The sequence below is a fragment of the Periplaneta americana genome, chromosome 11 (genome assembly GCF_040183065.1).
Source record: "Periplaneta americana isolate PAMFEO1 chromosome 11, P.americana_PAMFEO1_priV1, whole genome shotgun sequence".
Classification (NCBI taxonomy): domain Eukaryota; kingdom Metazoa; phylum Arthropoda; class Insecta; order Blattodea; family Blattidae; genus Periplaneta; species Periplaneta americana.
The window spans coordinates 160063675-160086657 of NC_091127.1; the positions used below are offsets into that span (position 1 = coordinate 160063675).

The 22983-nt window shown below is 37.6% G+C and overlaps 1 protein-coding gene across 1 annotated transcript in view; it reads left to right on the forward strand.

Annotated features, from left to right (window-relative positions):
- Positions 1 to 21953, forward strand: part of LOC138709510 (protein obstructor-E-like) — a 45953-nt gene extending 24000 nt beyond the window's left edge. The window contains exons 2-5 of the mRNA XM_069840329.1: positions 1379 to 1684; positions 11280 to 11480; positions 19782 to 19977; positions 21671 to 21953. Coding sequence (XP_069696430.1) covers positions 1379 to 1684; positions 11280 to 11480; positions 19782 to 19977; positions 21671 to 21806 — 839 coding nt within the window. The 3' untranslated portion in view covers positions 21807 to 21953. The remainder of the gene's footprint in view (positions 1 to 1378; positions 1685 to 11279; positions 11481 to 19781; positions 19978 to 21670) is intronic.
- Positions 21954 to 22983: the final 1030 nt, after the last annotated feature.

Below are 22983 nucleotides of genomic sequence, written 5' to 3' on the forward strand. Positions count from 1 at the left end.
TGAATGAATGTATAAATAAATTAATAAATGAATGAATAAATAAATGAATAAATGAATAAATAAATAAATAAATAAATAAATAAATAAGTAAAAAATAAGTAAATAAATAAGTAAAGAAACAGACAAACAAGCCAACAAACAGTCAAACAGACAAGTAGACAAATAGATAAATAAATAAATAAATATATTAATAAATATATAAATAAATAAATAAATAAATAAATAAACAGACAAACAAACAGACAAGTAGGTAAATAGATAGATAAATAAATATAAATAAAAACTAAAAAAATGAATGAATGAATAAATGAATAAATAAATAAACAAATAAATTAATGGATAAATGAATGGATAAATAAATGAATAAAAATAAGTAAATAAATAAATAAATAGACAAACAAACCAACAAACAGACAAACAGACAAGTAGACAAATACATAAATAAATATAAATAAAAAATGAAAAAAATGAATGAATGAATAAATAAATAAATTAATAAATGAATGAATGAATAAATAAATAAATAAATGAATAAATAAATAAGTAAAAAATAAGTAAAGAAACAGAGAAATAAACCAACAAACAGACAAACAGACAAGTAGACAAATAGATAGATAGATAAATAAATAAATAAATAGATAAATAAATATAAATAAAAAATAAAAAATGTATGAATGAATTAATAAATAAATGAATAAATGAACGAATGAATAAATGAATGAGTGAAAAAAATAAATAAGTAAATAAATCATCATCATTATCATCATCATCATCATCATCTGCTATCACGGATTAGGTCTTCGCGTGTTCTGATCTCAAATAAATAAATAAATAAATAAATAAATAAATAAATAAATAAATAAATAAATAAATAAATAAATAAATAAATAAATAAATAAATAAATAAATAAATAAATAAATAAATAAATCAATAAATAGATAAATAGATAAATAAATAAATAAACAAATAAATGAACAAAGAAACAAATAAATAAATAAATAAATAAATAAATAAATAAATAAATAAATAAATAAATAAATAAATAAATAAATAAATAAATAAATAAATAAGGGGTTGTTAAATGAGAGAATACAATTTTTTTCTGAAAAAAATGTTAACTTTCCACCAATATGATAATTATAGTTTTTGTTACATATGTATAACACGAGCTATTCACTCCGAAAATCTGCAAGACTATTTCCCTTGCATTCTGTATACGTACGTAGACTACATATCTACCTGCCTACTTATGAAACTATTCAACCATTTGTCTATGATCCTACGTCTCTACTCCTTACGGACATATTCATCCATCGATGCATCCCTCCATCTGCCTGGCTGTAGTAGTGTTATATAAGGAAGTCGTGCGTGTTGCAGGGGTGGCGTGCGCACAGGCGCCCAGTCGCAAGCAGCAGGCTGCGGCACCGCGGCGCCCAGCGAGCACCACGAAGAAGCCCACCACCGCCGCCGCCGCCGAGGAGGCGGACGATACGACCGACGAGTGTCCAGAGCCCAACGGCTATTTCGCAGACGCCTACCAGTGCGACAAGTACTACGAGTGCATCGACGGCGCCATCACCGAGAAGCTGTGCCCGGACGGCATGGTGTTCAACGACTTCAGCCCCATGCACGAGAAGTGCGACCTGCCCTTCAACATCGACTGCTCGCAGCGTCCGGAGCTGCGTGAGTACTGTGTTTCATCTTCGAAATTAGTATGCACATATTCCATAATAAGAATATGAATAAGTTACAGATGTAACAGTGATCTCATTTCAGGTTCCACAGCGCCGTTTCATTACTTTGTTCCATGATTTCCATCGGTCTGACGAGACGCTATCCTTAAGAGAAATTTCGGGTCGATTTATAAAACGAGGTCTAGATTACGGCCATGGCTTTAAACCGCGTTTGGATTTATAAAACGAGGTCTAGATTACTGCCATGGCTTTAAACCGCGTTTGGATTTATAAAACGAGGTCTAGATTACGGCCATGGCTTTAAACAGCGTTTGGATTTATAAAACGAGGTCTAGATTACGGCTATGGCTTTAAACCGCGTTTGGATTTATAAAACGAGGTCTAGATAACGGCCATGGCTTTAAACCGCGTTTGGATTTATAAAACGAGGTCTAGATTACGGCCATGGCTTTAAACCGCGTTTGGATTTATAAAACGAGGTCTAGATTACGGCTATGGCTTTAAACCGCGTTTGGATTTATAAAACGAGGTCTAGATTACGGCTATGGCTTTAAACCGCGTTTGGATTTATAAAACGAGGTCTAGATTACGGCTATGGCTTTAAACCGCGTTTGGATTTATAAAACGAGGTCTAGATTACGGCTATGGCTTTAAACCGCGTTTGGATTTCTAAAACGAGGTCTAGATTACGGCTATGGCTTTAAACCGCGTTTGGATTTCTAAAACGAGGTCTAGATTACGGCTATGGCTTTAAACCGCGTTTGGATTTATAAAACGAGGTCTAGATTACGGCTATGGCTTTAAACCGCGTTTGGATTTATAAAACGAGGTCTAGATTACGGCTATGGCTTTAAACCGCGTTTGGATTTATAAAACGAGGTCTAGATTACGGCTATGGCTTTAAACCGCGTTTGGATTTATAAAACGAGGTCTAGATTACGGCTATGGCTTTAAACCGCGTTTGGATTTATAAAACGAGGTCTAGATTACGGCTATGGCTTTAAACCGCGTTTGGATTTATAAAACGAGGTCTAGATTACGGCTATGGCTTTAAACCGCGTTTGGATTTCTAAAACGAGGTCTAGATTACGGCTATGGCTTTAAACCGCGTTTGGATTTATAAAACGAGGTCTAGATTACGGCTATGGCTTTAAACCGCGTTTGGATTTATAAAACGAGGTCTAGATTACGGCTATGGCTTTAAACCGCGTTTGGATTTATAAAACGAGGTCTAGATTACGGCTATGGCTTTAAACCGCGTTTGGATTTATGAAACGAGGTCTAGATTACGGCCATGGCTTTAAACCGCGTTTGGATTTCTAAAACGAGGTCTAGATTACGGCTATGGCTTTAAACCGCGTTTGGATTTATAAAACGAGGTCTAGATTACGGCTATGGCTTTAAACCGCGTTTGGATTTCTAAAACGAGGTCTAGATTACGGCCATGGCTTTAAACCGCGTTTGGATTTCTAAAACGAGGACTAGATTACGGCTATGGCTTTAAACCGCGTTTGGATTTATAAAACGAGGTCTAGATTACGGTCATGGCTTTAAACCGCGTTTGGATTTATAAAACGAGGTCTAGATTACGGCTATGGCTTTAAACCGCGTTTGGATTTATAAAACGAGGTCTAGATTACGGCCATGGCTTTAAACCGCGTTTGGATTTATAAAACGAGGTCTAGATTACGGCTATGGCTTTAAACCGCGTTTGGATTTATAAAACGAGGTCTAGATTACGGCCATGGCTTTAAACCGCGTTTGGATTTATAAAACGAGGTCTAGATTACGGCTATGGCTTTAAACCGCGTTTGGATTTATAAAACGAGGTCTAGATTACGGCCATGGCTTTAAACCGCGTTTGGATTTATAAAACGAGGTCTAGATTACGGCCATGGCTTTAAACCGCGTTTGGATTTATAAAACGAGGTCTAGATTACGGCCATGGCTTTAAACCGCGTTTGGATTTATAAAACGAGGTCTAGATTACGGCTATGGCTTTAAACCGCGTTTGGATTTATAAAACGAGGTCTAGATTACGGCCATGGCTTTAAACCGCGTTTGGATTTCTAAAACGAGGTCTAGATTACGGCTATAGCTTTAAACTGCGTTTGGATTTCTAAAACGAGGTCTAGATTACGGCTATGGCTTTAAACCGCGTTTGGATTTATAAAACGAGGTATAGATTAAGGCTATGGCTTTAAACCGCGTTTGGATTTATAAAACGAGGTATAGATTACGGCTATGGCTTTAAACCGCGTTTGGATTTATAAAACGAGGTATAGATTACGGCTATGGCTTTAAACCGCGTTTGGATTTATAAAACGAGGTCTTTTTCATTTTTCTGAGCCATGGCTCGAAACCATGGTCTGAAGCAGAACCACGGCTGGGGTAGGTGCCTGTTTTCTAAGCAGATTCCATAATTATATTGGGTTTAAAATGATTTTGATTTTCTTTGACTACCTGTATTTTGGGATAAGATTTATCTTGATGTTCATATAATCATTACTGTTTTGATATTATATATTTTCATGCCGGTAAGCAATACATCTGAAATGGCTGCTTCTGCTGAGATAGTCTCTCTAGTTCATGTGCAGTCATAACCTCACCATGAAAAGAGATCTCATACCATTAGGCCTATTTTGTTTTGCATTGTAGAAAAGTTTGGCATTCAAAATATTCCTGAAATAATGGAAACAAGAGAGAGAGAGAGAAAATAATAATAATAATAATAATAATAATAATAATAATAATAATAATAATAGTAGTAGTAGTAGTAGTAGTAGTAGTAGTAGTAGCAGTAGTAATGTGTTTATTTCATTCTTTTGACTTCTATTCACGAAAAAGACAAAAATGAAAATAAAGGAAATAAAACGATATATCAATGAAGCAGATACGTATAAAACCTAACCTAACGATATAAATGAAAAAAAAAACACACACGCACGCACGCACACACACACAAAACAACCTACTCAGTCCAACTTAACCTAACTATATAAACCAATAGAAGATATGTACAAAATCTAACTTAACGATATAAATCAATGAAAAAGATATGCACAAAACTTAATCTAAATACAATGAAATAAAGCTCAATAGACCGTCTGTGCTTATCTTATTAAGATAAGCACAGACGGTCTATTGAAACTTTATTACATTGTAACTTGCTTATCGGAAAACATATAATAAGATGAAATTGCTAATCTAAATATATAAATCAATGGATCAGTTATGTACTGTACAAACCTAACCTAATTTCACCAGCAGTATCACTACCTATTTAACAAAATATTACATATCTGAACCGACTGAAATAATCTAAACTGTCGGCAACAAAAACTAAAAACTGAAATAAAACAACTACAAATATATATTTTCTTTCTCGAACGATCAATTAGGCTCCCAATTTAAATCACAAGCGTTATATTCTGTGGGTTACACATTCATTTGTTATTGTTTGTTCACTTGTTTTGAAAGGCATTGTGGGACTTCTGTTACCAACCAAATTGTAACTCTGCACTTTGCTGGCGTAAAGTGATACCACTAATATGAAAGAGCCACTTTCGTCAAAAGTATCACTTTGCAAAGTGGTGATATAAAGTATCGACTATGAATACCAGCCTAGTATATGAAGCATAGACGATATACTGTAAAGCCTTTACACAGTAGAGATAAAAATAAGAAGAAAGAAAGGCAAAGTTAATTATATTGAAAGAGAAATAAATTAAAATACGGTACTAATTATTGTTTTACGTAAATTAAAATCTCTGAAGCTTTACGATTATCAATAACTTTTCTTACTAGACTCTTGACATTAAATATATTTAACGGTATTCATTTCGCAATGCCAAGATGAGAGTTCGAGTTCTTGTCAAAGGCACTGGTTGACCCTAACATATAAAGGAGGCAAGAAATTTCAGTATTGATACTCTAAAAAGTTGCATGCAGCCACTGATTGCATTTACGCAACTTGAAACTGGAGGAACCACTAATTATATAATTATGTACAAATTGTGTACAGTTCATGTGGAAAGTACATAGCAGGTTATGTTTTTACTTTAAGAAGAGGTTAGGGACTTGTAAACTTGACAGAATGAAAAAGGACTAGAACATTCTTATAGGTTTAAAAATCGTGTAGGCCTTTGTGATGAAGAGAATCATATTACGAGTACCAATACATCTCCTTATTGAATTTGGTAATCCCAAGAAACTAGTTCGATTAATTAAAATGTGTCTCAGTGAAACGTACAGCAGAGTCCGTATAGGCTAGTTTCTGATGTTTTTTCCAATTCACTGCCGGCTAAAGCAAGGAGATGCACTATCACCTTTACTTTTTAACTTCGCTCTAGACTATGCCATTAGGAAAGTCCAGGATAACACAGAGCGTTTGAAATTGAAAGGGTTACATCAGCTTCTTATCTATGCGGATGACGTGAATATGTTAGGAGAAAATCCACGAACGATTAGAGAAAACACGAAAATTTTACTTGAAGCAAGTAAAACGATAGGTTTGGAAGTAAATCCCGAAAAGATAAAGTATATGATTATGTCTCGTGACCAGAATATTGTACGAAATGGAAATACTATAAAAATTGGAGATTTATTTTTCAAAGAGATGGAAAAATTCAAATATCTTGGAGCAACGGTAACATAATCACACTCGGGAGAAAATTAAACGCAGAATAAATATGGGAAATGCCTGTTATTATTCGGTTGAGAAGCTTTTGTCATCTAGTCTGCTGTCAAAAAATCTGAAAGTTAGAATTTATAAAACAGTTATATTACCGGTTGTTCTGTATGGCTGTGAAACTTGGACTCTCACTTCGAGAGAGGAACAGAGATTAGGGGAGAGTTGGGTAGTATCGGACATCGGGTAATATCGGACAGTGAGTTTCTTTCATCTACTACACGATGATAGTAACTGAATGACATGGTTACGTTTCTGTGATGTCGCATACAGAAACGTAACCATGTTATTCAGGTACTACCGTATGGTAGTAGATGAAAGAAACGCACTGTCCGATATTAATCGATGTCCGATACTACCCTACTCTCCCCTAAGGGTGTTTGAGAATAAGGTTCTTAGGAAAATATTTGGGGTTAAGCGGGATGAAGTTACAGGAGAATGGAGAAAGTTACACACCGCAGAACTGCACTCATTCTATTCTTCACCTGACGTAATTAGGAACATTAAATCCAGACGTTTGAGATGGGCAGGGTATGTAGCACGTATAGGCGAATCCAGAAATGCATATAGAGTGTTAGTTGGGAGGCCGGAGGGAAAAAGACCTTTGGGAAGGCCGAGACGTTAGATAGAAGGATAATATTAAAATGGATTTGAGAGAAGTGGGATGTGATGATAGACACTGGATTAATCTTGCACAGGATAGGGACCGATCGCGGGCTTATGTGAGGGCGGCAATGAACCTCCGGGTTCCTTAAAAGCCTTTTGTAAGTAAGTAAATAATCTCCTTTATTTTCAAGCATGAAGTGATAACCTGTCTGTAACAGACGCTTGATTCAAGAAAAGAACAGGTGTTTGGTTCTATCATCATCATCATCATCATTATTCTCCTGCTTTCTTCTCACCTCTTTACGTCGGTGGATTTTGTTTTTGGTATAGGCTACTTTTGTAAAGGAAAAAGTCCAAGACAAAAGTTCTTTCTACTTTTTAATAATGTTTACATTACTAGGCGAATAAAAATTCCTCGCAACGGAGCTGGTTTCTAGATATGTTTACGAAAGCGTGCTGTGTAGGCTTTATTGGCAACTTTAACGACATGGCAGGCGTGCTAGCGGGTCTGACGTCTCACGTTCTGCTTCACACGTGAATGGTCGAGTTCTCCTTCGAAGTAAATCACAACTCGATCACTGCTGGTGGAAATAAGGCGCTGTGTCGTACTGAATGCAGACAGGAACTCCGAGAAATGCAGATTTTAGATACGAATTATTTAACAGAGAAAAATAGTTGAAACACAGATTTAGCGGTTATTTAACTGCTCACAGTGCAAAGAAACAGTTATTTACATTGATAGCATAAGAATTCAAGGGAATTTCTTTCTTTCCTGGCGGTTTTCTCTGAACGTGTATTGACAACACTGCTAATTATCGTCACCACTTATAGTCGTGTCGCTGTTATTTCCGGTGTGACTCCTCCCCTTTGCTTACGTCTTAGGAAGTGAAGGCTCTATAAAGTCTAGGTAGGTAATATCGTTCGCCATTTTTGTTCTTTCGTTGCCGAGCTACCAGATGAGGAATCTGTTTGCTTCACCGTTAAACATTATGTCGTAGCTCCTATGATAATAAATCAAACGCACTGTGATTGAGCAAATAATTGAGCGGCAAATAACGTCCTCGTGTGCTTTCTACGAACGCCAACGAAAGAGCCAAAATGGCGGGCGATTATATTAAGTATTTATCGAGCCTTAGGAAATTCATTACATTATCAACAGCGAATGACAAGACGCACACGTTTAAATGTAGCCGACCTGCAACGTGATTGGCTGCCGGAAATAAGAGCGACGGGACTATAGGGTCATATTCATAGACATTCTTAGCGCAGGCCTCCGGTGGATGATCAGCGAACTAACGTTCTTTGTATTCATAAACCAGTGTTAGCGATATGATATGATATGATATGATTTTTTTTTATTTTAGTAGGCTATTTTACGACGCTTTATCAACAGCTGAAGTTATTTAGCGTCTGAATGAGATGAAGGTGATAATGCCGGTGAAATGAGCCCGGGGTCCAGAACCGAAAGTTTTTTTTAAATTTTATTTGGTTATTTTACGACGCTGTATCAACATCTAGGTTATTTAGCGTCTGAATGATATGAAGGTGATAATGCCGGTGAAATGAGTCCGGGGTCCAGCACCGAAAGTTACCCAGCATTTGCTCGTATTGGGTTGAGGGAAAACCCCGGAAAAAACCTCAACCAGGTAACTTGCCCCGACCGGGATTCGAACCCGGGCCACCTGGTTTCGCGGCCAGACGCGCTGACCGTTACTCCACAGGTGTGGACGAACCGAAAGTTACCCAGCATTTGTTCATATTGGGTTGAGGGAAAACCCCGGAAAAAACCTCAACCAGGTTACTTGCCCCGACCGGGAATCGAACCCGGGCCACCTGGTTTAGCGGCCAGACACGCTGACCGTTATTCCACAGGTGTGGACGATATGATATGATATGATATGATATGATATATGATATGATATGAATCCTGTACAAGTAATCACTCGATAGCCGGGGCTAGTTTAGCACGCACGTAGTGCGGGCTAGCGAAATGTCTATGCATAGCACCCTTAGTAATTTACCCGATACACTACGTATCTACTGTAAAATCCAGTAGAACTAGCGGAAAAAACACTAATTTGGCAGCATTGTTACTGGAAGGTGTGTCGTACTAGTGTACAGCCTCAACGGTGTATCCTACATTGAAAATTCAGGCACATTAGATTGAAAACTATATATTTCCAACACCTTTCTCCTCTTTCCATTTTTCGCTATATGCACTAACAACGGAGTTTGGCCATGTCGCCTGAATCTGAAACATTCTGTATAATTACTTTTTTAGGTATACATCGACTCTAGAAATGTCAGATTCTTCAACATTTTGGTAAATAATGTTTTTGCTCATCTGGAAGCTCATTTCTTCTAGTTTTCAAAAATATATAACTTGTACCCATTATCTCATTAATTTCATAAGTATTTGGCAATTTATAATATAAAAACACTATACTTTCTATCAGCGTATTCCGAATCTCACCGGACCGGTGCACATCAATGACGTCACGCTGCAGCGAAATAGGAACAAAACTGTTGGAAGGTTCGATGGCTGTCATGGCGGCTGTATAAGTTGTTGTATGTGCTACGCTAGCAAGATTTTGCGAAATATCCGTACTGTCATCTTGTTCAAAGAAAAGAGAGAATAAATAATTTATTTCTTGAACCAATATTAAAAACTGGTCCTTTGACATGTTCGCTCATTACAAACAATACAGCAGAACTAAAGCAGAACACACCGCCAAGACACAACAGTGCACGATGTTATTCGTCTGCTAATTCCCGCCCTACACAAGAACCAATCAGATTCACTGATGGCGACTGCCACCACCTCTGCAAGCTGATGGAACCGGTGCGACACCAGTGGAGTATCAGTGACGTCATCGTTGAAATTCGGAACACCGTGATGCCATCAGATTGCTCAGCGTTGAGATTCGGAATACGCTCCATACCTTAAGCCATCTCAGTGTCTGTTACCTCCTATTTCACATTTTCCGACATTTATTATCCTTCCGACGGACAAAAAGTAGACTCCCAATTGGGCAAAAGACTTCATTGATGTACCAAATTAAAGCTTAAACATGTGACTATGTCGTAAACTAAAATTATTATTTTCAATCGATTATAAATTATTTTATCCCAAAAATATACAAATATGTATATATATATATATATATATATATATATATATATATACACCGGTATATACTTTTTATAAAGTCCTTATATAATGTGGCAGATCTTTTGAATGACTCAAGATAAATAAATAATTTTAGTTTGTAACATTCTTCATATGTAGGGGATAAATAATTTTAGTTTGTAACATTCTTCATATGTAGGGGATTATTTTGGCGAAAAAAGTTTTACCTTAGGTCAATTTTTAATGGAGTTAGGTCGGTTCAAAATTTTTTTTATTAAAAAAATTCTTTGGGCCCCCAAATTCGATTTTAAAGTTTGAATTAAATAAATTACTTAGTTTGCTCCCAAGAATTATGTCACCAAAATTTGAAAGATATTAACAAAAAACTCCTAAGAGTCGATGTGTACTTTCTGACGAAATTTATTACGTGCCCCCTTATGTACGCCACTGACGCTTGGTACCTGTACTTCGAGATAAAGACACAGATAATTTAATACACGTATAATTACCACAAAGGTAAGTTACTTCGTCTTCCTGAAGAGGTTCTCAAATAACATTCAATATGAAACTATTTCTTGAATAACAGGCAGACTTATAATTTGAAGAAATAGCCTAATTTCAAACAATTAGATAACCCAGATCAATTTACCATCTTGTAAATTCTGTAAAACAGTTTTTGTGACAGTTATACGTGATGCATTTATTTATATATGTTACTAATTGAATACAGGATATTATTTATTGCCACAAGACACAAGGATGTATCGGATGATTTTAAAAATTTAAAAGAGAGCGTGGAAATTCTTTCTGTCTATTTTTATTCGACAACAGGTTACATTAGTACTATCATCGCTTCTTTATATCGAAAGCGAGGTTTAATTTTCACCTGTAAGGCGAATATCAGGTAATTCTATGGCGAATCCTACGAAACATGTCACCAAAATACCATATTGTTGTGATCAAATTCATCGACGCTAGATAACAGCGCATTTGATACAGTGTAGTTAAGAATTTATTAAAAAAAATATCTCTCCTGCTCTAGTTTCAGATGCAGTTTTATAATGTTAATGTAGTAATGAGTTATTTTTGTGCACACTTAATTTATATATCACAAATCCGTAAGATCAAACTTCAACGCTGCTATTTTGTTTCTCGCAGAGGAGCCTCAGCCCAGCCTGCATTGCCCACGCAAGAACGGCTACTTCGCTCACGAGGAACAGCACACCTGTGACAAGTTCTACTACTGTGTGGACGGCAAGTTCAACATGATTTCGTGTCCCGATGGTCTCGTCTACAACGAGAAAACAGGCATTTGCACGTGGCCTGATGAGGCCAAGAAGAAGGGCTGTTCTTCAGAAGGTACGTGCAACACATCCAACTTGACAGTTGGTCAGTCGTAGCCTAGTCCTATATAAGGTAAAGGTATCCCCGTAACATGCCATGAAGGCACTTGGGGGGCATGGAGGTAGAGCCCCATGCTTTCCATGACCTCGGCACTAGAATGAGGTGGTGTGGTCGGCACCACGCTCTGACTACCTTTAACCCCCGGGAAAGATCCGGTACTCAATTTTGTAGGAGGCCGTTCTGAAAGTTTGGCAACGAGAAAAAATCCTGTCACCACCTGGGATCGAACCTCGGACCTTCCAGTCCGTAGCCAGCTGCTCTACCAACTGAGCTACCCGGCCGCCATATATATATATATATATATATATATAAATTTCTACCTCGGGACTAGGAGAGATTGTGCACCAATATGCCTGGGTTAAATCCCAAATCTCTCCGCAGTGCATATGAAGAGAAGGCATATGCCACTGTTGATAGTGATTCGTCGTCCGATGGGGACGTTAAGCCTGGCGGCCCCCTTGGTGCTATTCGACAGGAGTAGGCTATGTGCCGGCACCGGGTTTCCCCTTCTCCCTTCCTCATCTTCATCATCATCACTCATTCCCGACATTACACTTACACATACACTCACCCTAGTACACGACATAACTCTTCACACAGATACATATCATGTGCAGCGTGACCCGCCGAAGTGGTGTACAACTAGAAAATGAGTCACAGTTCTGCCATCTATCCGCAGCATGTGGAACCCCAATCATGCAAGTAATGTGTGTGGGCATTAAATACACACACACAGATATATATATATATATATATATATATATATATATATATATATATATAACAGATTGCTCATCCCTATGTTAAAATCGGTAGCACTTTGAAGAGGACATCCGTCCGCCGTAAACGAACACGAGGTGGCAGTACAGTCGCTAATGCAATTTAAGTGGGAATTATGACGTGACTCCTTATGTAAAAACTAGATGGCAGCATAGTAAACCTGACAAAAGTTGTTACCGTCAAACTCGTTCAGAGCAGAAGTGGTGTAAGTCAAAATTGGGTAATGAGGTTTAAAGTAAAAGTTCTGTAAAATACAGCGCAAAGTAGCAATTAATATGGCCTTCTTGCTATCTACTGACTACTAATAGTTTCAATAAATTCAATATTAATTGCTACTTTGCGCTGTATTTTACAGAATGTTTACTTTAACCCTCATTACCCATTTCTAACTTACACCACTTCTGCTCTGAACGGCTCATATGATGTAGTTAACAATTTCTTCCTCTTCCTTCTGTGTCATTTAGTCTTTCTTTCTTTTCCTTCTTTCTCCTTTTATGCTTGTACTGACCCTTGTTAGCCATCAGAAATGAACTAATTAAATAAGAGAATATGGGTCATTTTTGACTATGTGGATAACGTATGACCAGCGGCGTGGCTCAGTCGGTTAAGGCGCTTGCCTGCTGGTCTGAGGTTGCGTTCGGGCGCGGGTTCGATCCTCGCTTGGGCTGATTACCTGGTTGGGTTTATTTCCGAGGTTTTCCCCAACCGTAAGGTGAATGCCAGGTAATCTATGGCGAATCCTCGGCCTCATAATCATCATCATCTGGCACTACAACCCTGGGTGGGTTTTGGCCGCTCGTACAACAGTCCTCCATTCTGTCCTATCTTCAGTCTTCTTTCTCCAACCCCTCACTCCCATTATTTCTAGGTCCCTGACGACCCGTCCAGCCATCTCTTCTTAGATCTTCCTTTCCTTCTTCTATTGTGGACTTTCCCTTGTAATATTCTCTTGGGAATTCTGTTTTCGTCAATTCTCTGTATGTGTCCCAGCCATCTCAACCTCTGGGGTTTTATAAATTTAACAATATCTTGTCCTCCAATCATTTGATTCAATCCTCGGTTTCATCTCGGCAAATACCATCTCGCTATCACCATTTTCATCGACGCTAAATAACCTAGTAGTTGATACAGTGTCGTTAAATAACCAACTAAAAAAATAAAAAAATAAAAAGATAGCGTAGGCCTACGTGTTTCCCATGCAAGTGGTTCGATTCCCAGAGTGGACAATGATAGAGATTTATCTTTCGTCCATTGGACTGGGTACTCGTCCTTGTCATGTGCAGTTATGTGTTGTCTCAGCGTTGATTCAGTGCCTTGCTGAACCCACGGTTAGGTAGGCTCGTAATTTTTATCTAGCGTTGGTAAAATATATAGGCCTACTATGGGGTACTGAAATAAAGTAGTCTTGGGCGTTCTTTATAAACAAAAGTGAAAATGGTTGTCATAGGAAAGAATATGTTGTTTGATAAATAGTTACCGCACGTTTAGTAATAAAAAGTTTAGGTACTAGTATTATCCCGAATTTTTAAAAGAATTATACGAGATAAAATATTCTAAGGTGGGTGCTCCTGCTATGGCCATGTTCCTGATATGGCCACCCCCCTATTGTGAGTTAGATAACCAAAAAATCCGTTAAATTGCAGTAGCATCGAATGAAAGGGCATCCTGGTATGTCACTTGATCGTTTTTCATCCTGTCAGGTTGAGCAATATGGCGTCAGATGCCTTTTTTGCGGTTTTCATGTGACCTCTTCTTATTTTTCTCTTGTAAGTCTCCTTTGTTTTATGCATGTTTTTCAAAGACTTGTTTCACGAAAACCATCGTACTCCATTCAGTTTTTAATGTTCTGTTGATTGGTGTTGTCGTTGATGGCGTATCTTTTACGAGTTGTTCATAATCAAACGATTTTCGTGAAAGCTTACCTGCTCCTGATATGGCCATATCAAGTTCATTTCACTTTTATTTTTTCACCTGACAAATTTACATGCCTTATAGCTGGGATTACGCAAAAATTTTGTATTTTAAGAAAAACAACTTAATTTTTTTTATGGAAAAACCTGTTTTGACTACACTTTTGAATTATAAAAAAGATTATTAAGTGTCATTTTTATTCATTTTACACCAAAATTATTTAATTTTAACACAACTGCGCTATCAAACTGAAAACAATCACGATTTGTAGAACATGGAACAAGGGTGGCCATATCATGTGCACATGTTCCTGATATAGCCACTAGGTAGACTTTTGGAATTTGGGACTTTTTGGACAATTAAAGCTATTTTTATGGGGAAAGGAAATTGTTTTAAGAAAGTCCATTAGACTGAGAACTAGTAAGAAAAAAGTGGTTTACATTTTTTTCAACATGGCGGCTAGAAAAATTCTCAAACCTTAGCATGGTCATATCAGGGACACCTACCTTATTTGATAAAACTGAATATCGTACTATGGTAAAGTAGCCTACCCTGCCCTGTATCAAGAGAGAAAAATCTCATAATAATAATAATAATAATAATAATAATAATAATAATAATAATAATAATAATAATACGGTCATTTAAAACTATTTGAGTCCATGCCTATGGAGTAATGATTAGTGATTCTGACCGCGAAACCAGGTGGCCCGGGTTCGAATTCCGGTCGGGGCAAGTTACCTGGTTGAGGATTTTCCAAGATGGATTTATCGGGAAATCTCATACTTCTTGTGACATTACTAGTCTATAGATAATTGTTTTTTTTATTAACATATGACATAAAAACAGGAGAAACTGTATTGCTCAGAGTGAAGGTATTCAATAGAGTTGGGCAACACGATTCTTTTTCAGAAGTCGATTCCAACGATTCAATCACACATTACGAATCGATTCTAACGATTCGTTCACGATTCTTCTCAGTCTGCGATTCCAACTATTCTTTTGAATCGTCGCAAGACACTTTCCTTTGCAAACCACGCGTAGAACAAAAACGTTCTACATCTCTCTCATAGGTGACATAAGAGGCGAGACATTGGATTGTCTCTTTCTCATTGGCTGGAACCATTCAGTATGAACTCCATTAGTCTACAAAATTACCCAAGATAATGTCTCTAAATTATAATTTATCAACTGAACCTTATTATGAAGTACATTTTTTGCATTACATCTCTATTTAACTATGCAAATTTCAGGTTTGTGTTCATTATTTTCCATACTTAACAAATGCAGTATTTTGATTTCACTCTCGCTCGGGAGCATTCGACACGGTTCGGAAATGTCCGTTGACAGGTTACATCAAACAACGAATAGAATCGTGGGTTACGATACCATGCCGATTCCTTCATATTCTTTTGAATGACGATTGGTTACGATTCGTTTGAACGACGATTCGTTACGATTCTTTTGAACGACGATTCGTTGATACCACGAATCGATTCTTTATTATTAGTCGTTCGAATGAACGATTTGTTCACGAATCGACCCAACTCTAGTATTCAAGCCGTTCTCTCAAAGTGACTACCCGGTGTCGAATCCCAGTCCCTTTGTTGTAAAATCATCGGGCAACTACGGCTAAGCTAAAGTGGTAAAAGTTCTGTGGACAAAGGTGAAGGTGAACTGGCTGAGAGCGGCATGCATTACACACCCGTGCGGGCATTCCTTTAACGCCTGGTTAATTCTTCAAGTAAAACCCTGCGGACCATACACAATAAGTCTTTGTTGCTAGAGTGGAGAGGAAAGCTTTCTGGTGTTCATGCACTATTTATCTGCTACGTGACTGAGGACTCAATGAAGTCCGTCTTGTTTTCTCTACTCAGTGAAAATTTCTCATTGTTTGTTAGCAAGGTCAGTGAAATTCTTTGTCCCTGAACTTCAGAGTGAAAAATTGAGTTTCTTTCATTTGAGCAAGGCTATCGTGCCGAATTCTTTTGCTCCCCGCTGTCTTCCACATTCAGGCTTATCTAACAGATTTATGGTGATCAGTCCACACATAGGCATATTCTTAAATTTGTATCTCTGTTGCAAGAATCGAACGAAATGCTGACCGGTTACTTATAATATGAAAATCGAGCCGTGTCATAGCACTGCAGAGCGTAGTCGCTCACGACTTCAGCTTTTCACCCTGAAGATCCGGGTTCACATTTAATTAAACTTCGCTAATTGTGCACCATATGCTGTATTTCAGCTAAAATGCAACAAAAGAAAAAATAATAAGAAATAAGTCCTCCACAATTGAGATAGCGGCGCTTCTGGTTACAAGTTAAGTGGATTGGGTTCGATGCCCAGAAAGCAGATGAGATTTTTCTCTCTTATAAGCTGGCTTCGAGACTTCGGAACCAATAGAGCAGTTCAGTGGGAAATCCGCATAACGGCGTACTGAGTATAGTGGTAAAGCGTACAGTGGGTGGGGGTACTGTAGAATGAATGCCAACAAATACGCAAAGGAAAACGCTCTGGATTTGAAGGTTCTGACGAATAATTTTGTTTTCATACAAACTGTGTCTGAAACTATTACACGGTTAGAAAAGTCAGAGCAAGAGATGCCGGAAGCCCTCAAATTAATTTAGAAAATGATGCAGAGAATTAATGAGACACCAAGTACACCGGTTACTGAACGTGTAAAACAGAAGTGGAAATCAATTTTATGTAAAAATAACGGATGTGGAACATTGTGTAACATAAACAACAAATTAGTGGACCTAGAGTCACCCGAGAATAAAGGACTGTCTCTTAGAGACTGCAATGATGTTCGGTTTTTTCGTTTTGCTCCTATCACGTCATGCGACGTAGAGCGCAGCTTTCCACAGTACAAACTTTGGCAGATAACCGAAAAAGATTTACGTTTGAGACACTGAGAATGTATCTTGTAGTAGGTACATTGCAATTCGGTACTGTAACTGCACTTCCTAAAGACGACCAATAGGATAAATGAAAAAATTAAAATTGCTACATGCTTATTTCCAGAATTAACACTGTGTATAATTAAACACAAATGCTTATAAAAGACAGGAGAATTAATGCTTTTCACATTCTTTTGACATTGTCATTGTGTAATGTATATTTACTGTCAGAATGTACATATGTGTGCGTTTCCCCATACTATCGTACTCTACTCTAAATAGCAACGTTGTTACCTCAACACATCTCTACCTTTCACTACCTGCAGCGAGTCAACAACCTATAGTGCATGCACAGTAAACTTATTGTAGCGGGTCCAAAGTCTCGAAGCCTAGTGATCAGGAACTCGCATTACTTATGAAGTCTAGGGATTGACGGACCATTGGTCGTAATGCGTCATGTCAGTAGGAGAGGAACTATACGACAGAGATAAAAATAAAGAAGCTCGTAATGAACATGATGACGATAACGGTTATGATAGGCACGAGGATGAGATAATGATGATGAAGATGCAGAGTAGGATGACTAATTAGGTTCAGGATGATGATGATTAGGGCTAGGACTTTGATGACCTAAAAATCATTAAAAATGTCCTAAAACAATGCATTTATGACCTACAAATCTTTCAGAAATGCCCTTAAAATGCCCTAAAAGTTGATCTTACATTCTAAAATTGGCTTAGTGGAAAAAGGAGTTTTGTGCTAATTAATATTTAGACTAGTAATTAAATTAAATTCTAGTACCAACATTTAAGTTTATTTAATTTTACATGATTTTATCTAAGTGGTAAACTTTAATTAATTATTTTACCTGATGTAGTTTCCATGTAGCCCATCACAAGACCACTCTTATACGGAATTAGCAAGTATAGAGGAGTCTATATTGAAGGGATGGTTGCACTGATCCATTACAGGGCAATATTTGTGTAGAGAAACTATTAAAATATTATACAAAATAATGGATATTAGGCACCGGCGTAGCTCGGTCGGTTAAAGCGCGGGTTCGATTCCCGGTTGGGCTGATTATCTGGTTGGGTTTTTCCGAGGTTTTCCCCAACCGTAAGGCAAATGCCAGGTAATCTATGGCGAATCCTCGGCCTCATCTCGCCAAATATCATATCACTATCACCAACTCCATCGACGCTAAATAACCTCGTAGTTGGTACAGCGTCGTTAAATAACCATGTAAAAAATAAAGGGTATTAATAGACAAAATATTTAGACAAAATATCAAAGGAAATAAACATTATTTTATATTAATAATGGGGATTTGTGGCCAAAATTAAATGAAAATGCCTCAAAAATGTCCGAATAACACAAAAGATGCTCTTATGAGTTGGAACAGGCAAAAAATGCCCTAACAAATACGTCTCAAAACACTCAGTTTATCACATAACATATAAATACTAAAGCGGCTATGTTTCTGGCTTACTAGAAAAAAGATGCAATTTCATCAAAATCCTAGCCCTAATGATGATAGTGACGAGGATGAGTATGATGATGATGATGATGATGATAGTGACGAGGAAGAGTATGATTATGTGGATGAGAATAAGTGGCGAATATGAAAAAGAGGAAGATAATTAGGATGATGTTGAAGATGAGGATGATGATGGTGATAAAGACGAGGATGAGATAATGATAATAAGACTAAAATTGAACTTAATAGTATTAACAACACAAAATTTATCATATATTCTTCATTCATAAACCAAGATACAAAGCATTCAAACCAACACAACGGTACCATAATTTCATTCCTGAAACTGGGTGAGTGACGTATTCTACGTGTCAAAGCTGTCCTGCTACTGCATGTAATGTACAGCCCTGCGCGACTGCACAATGTGCAGGGTTTTGGCATCCCTGCTGTAGAAGAACGACTATGCACTCGTATGTAACCAGCTACGGATTCTGAAAACGGTGATAGGCCTAATAATGAAGCAACTGGTTTCTGTTTCGAGCTGTGTGGGTTGTAAAGGAAGTCAGATAGAGAGTGTAAGACATGGGTTTGTGAGCTAGCAAAGAGAAAGGGATATAATATAAGAATGCTGTTGCACATTTCACATAAAACAGTGATTATTCTAGCTATTCCATAAAATTAATAACTGGAAAATATAGCCTGTATTATTTACAACGAAGTCATTTTTTTTCATACGATGTTATCAACCAAAATATTATTAATTTTCAGATTTCTCTGATATCTACATTTAATGTAGTAAATTATATTAACGGTTTCAAAGTTTTAAATTTGCTCTCCATTGCCTTCATAAATACGTATATGAACAATTTATACTGCTCAGATCATCTTCTCAGAGGACAACAACATTTCTTTAAATTTCATTAACCTACATTATGTATTGTAACTGAACGCCATTAACATGTACGTGAGTATACAGGACGAACAGTGAGTAATGTCATTAATTTCATGGGGTTATTCTTTGAGGTATTTCAAACAGAAAGATTTAATACAGTGAAAAAAAAAAAATGTGCAAATTCTCCAAAATACAGACCGTAATTCTCGAATTTTACATTGAACGTTTTCGGCATGAACTGTTTAATATTATGCAGTGATGAGCTAAACAAGGAAAAAAATGTATCAATGTTTCAGATGTGTTCAAGTTCACGTGTCCCGCGGTGGCGGCGACGGAGGCCCAGCAGCACCCGCGTTACGCCGATCCTGAGGACTGCCAGTTCTTCTACGTGTGCATCAACGGAGAGATACCCCGCCGCAACGGCTGCAAGATGGGGCAGGTCTTCAACGACGCCACCAAGACATGCGACTGGCCCAGGAATGTTCCGGAATGGTAAGAAATCCGACGCGAGATTCGCAATAAATAAATTAATTAAGTCAGTGAGTCAGTTCGTCAATCAGTTAGTGAGTGAGTTAAGCAGTTCAGTGAGTGAGTGAGTCAGTGAGTCAATGATTCAGGAGTGAGTCCAGTCAGTCAGTGAGTCAGTTCAGTCAATCAATCAGTGAGTTAGTGAGTGAGTGAGTCAGTGAGTTAAGCAGTTCAGTTAGTGAGTGAGTAAGTGAGTCAATGATTCAGGAGTGAGTCCAGTCAGTCAGTGAGTTAGTGAGTGAGCGAGTCAGTCAGTGAGTTAAGCAATTCAGTGAGTGAGTGAGTCAGTAAGTCAGTGAGTCAATGATTCAAGAGTGAGTCCAGTCAGTCAGTGAGTCAGTTCAGTTAGTGAGTGAGTCAGTCAGTTAGTGATTCAACCAGTTCATCAATCAGTTCAGTCAGTCATTCAGTCAGTGAGTCAGTTCAGTCAGTCAATGTGTCGGTGATTCAGTCAGTCAGTGAATCAGTCAGTCTAATCAATCAGTGAGTTAGTGAGTGAGCGAGTCAGTCAGTGAGTTAAGCAATTCAGTGAGTGAGTGAGTCAGTCAGTGAGTCAACGATTCAGGAGTGAGTCAGTTCAGTGAGTGAGTGAGTGAGTCAGTTAGTGATTCAGCCAGTTGATCAATCAGTTCAGTCAGTCATTCAGTCAGTGGGTCAGTCAGTTCAGTCAGTCAATGTGTCGGTGATTCAGTCAGTTAGTGAATCAGTCAGTCTAATCAATCAGTGAGTTAGTGAGTGAGCGAATCAGTCAGTGAGTTAAGCAATTCAGTGAGTGAGTCAGTCAGTTAGTGATTCAGCCAGTTGATCAATCAGTTCAGTCAGTCATTGTCAGTGAGTCAGTCAGTTCAGTCAGTCAATGTGTCGGTGATTCAGTCAGTCAGTGAATCAGTCAGTCCAATCAATCAGTGAGTTAGTGAGTGAGCGAGTCAGTCAGTGAGTTAGTCAGTCAGTGAATGAGTCAGTGAGTCAGTCAGTCAGTGAGTCAGTCAGTCTGATCAATTGACGGCTTTTCATTAAAGAGAGATTAGATCTACGGAGCTTAAAATATATTTGTGATGAAGAAAATTCTTGTGACAGAGGTTGGTTTTTAATACGTTAGTAGCACTTGTTTTTATTAAACAGTGTTCCAGTGTAGCCTTATCATCATCTTATCGACTGTGAATTAAAAGTTTAAAATTAAACAAATAGATGTACGAGCATGAATATAATAATTCAGACTGGGGGGGTTATTCTATGCTCGTAGTTAGACATTTCGCCAAGTGGCGCGCAGCTGGATGCAAGGAGTAATTTATTAGTTATGCTTTTCGCCACTTGGTGTGCTGCTAGATGCATGGAGTAATTAGTTAGCTTTAAAATAATAGGTGGCAGCAAGATCAATATCTAATTAGGGCTGCTAGCATTTGATACGGGAAACTCAATAAGTTTCGCATCCTATTATATTCGTGGTATTACTACCAATCGACCGGGACGACAGTGTTGTCGCTTATGGACCTTATATATAAAATTCTGCTCTTTTCAAATACGCGTACAAATACAGATAACTATCAAGGAAACTAATGGAAAACATCAGTCTCAGTATTTATTGATCAGCCTTCGTACATGTAAGAAGAAAAGATCATAAAAGAAATGCGGTAAGAAACATAATTTTCTGTTTCAGTGCTGACTGGTACAAGGGCATTCTAACCGACGAGCAGTTGGCAGAACTGGAGAATCCGAAGCCCAAGAACCGAACAAGAGGGGAGGAGTACAAGACGAGAAATGGAGGAAGACCCCGCCCTATCGAAGTGCAATAATCGAACAATTTATGTAGCGCTGTAAACAGGCGAGCGTGCATGGTGTGCTTGGACGCGTGTGAATGTGATGAAATCAAGGAACACATGGATTTCACGGACTCCGTTTACTAAAACCAATTCTCGACAGAACGACAAATATTTATGAAGTTGCAGGCACTTTCATTAGCTTTGTAAGTGCTTTATATTACGACATTTTTATTGAAATGAAACTTAAAAAAGAACGATTCGAATAAATGTTGTATATTTGAAACTGCAGGCCATCAGTAATCACTCTTGTGAAGAATGAGCAAAACTTCTCTATACCGCTAAGCGACATCGTTGCTATTGCATGGAGCGCTTATAAATCCGGCCACTCTTGCAACCAAAGACACGGCAGTAAGGAACAACACGTGCGTTTTTGCGTTTATGTATTTTGTTGAGAGCGATCGTGCTTAATCATTAAGTATAAAATGGCGTAAGTGACGGTGTAGCGAAGCTTTACTCGTACTATACATTTCTGAGCCTGTCAATTCTCGAGAATAGAAATGTTACCATATCCCGGTGATACATGCGAATTTGCAATGGTGAAACACAGTAATGAGTAGATATAAGCAATTAAATTTAACAAAAAATTGAAATATAAATTGTTTCTGACTTACCTAGATATTTTTGTGTAATTTTGTAAGGAGAATTAGGGTAAATTAGGGTCTGTTGGACAGTCGGGCATGTTGGACACTTTGTACTTTAACGTGTTACCTCGCCACTTGTGGGCACCATATTCTGCTAGAAGTCAATGACGGAAGTAGCCCCACTCGTGGTTACTTCCGTCATTGACTTCTAGCAGAATGTGGTGCTCACAAGTGGCGAGGTAACACGTTAAAGTACAAAGTGTCCAACATGCCCGACTGTCCAACAGACCCTAATTTACCCTATATAATTTAAAAATACAACACTAAATACTTTTTGAAAAAAAAATGAATTTTTGTAAACAACAAAACATCTTGCACAGTTGGGTACATACATAACAGTTTTCCCTTCGACCATCTTACGATGTAATTAAAATATCAACATTTTATACAAAAATAAATGTATAAAAAATTACATTCTTTAGCAGGCAGGTTAATTTTTTTTAATTATCTCGTAACTACTTATGTGAATTGCAGCTTTAAGTACAGACCCAGAATCAAAATTCAGGTGG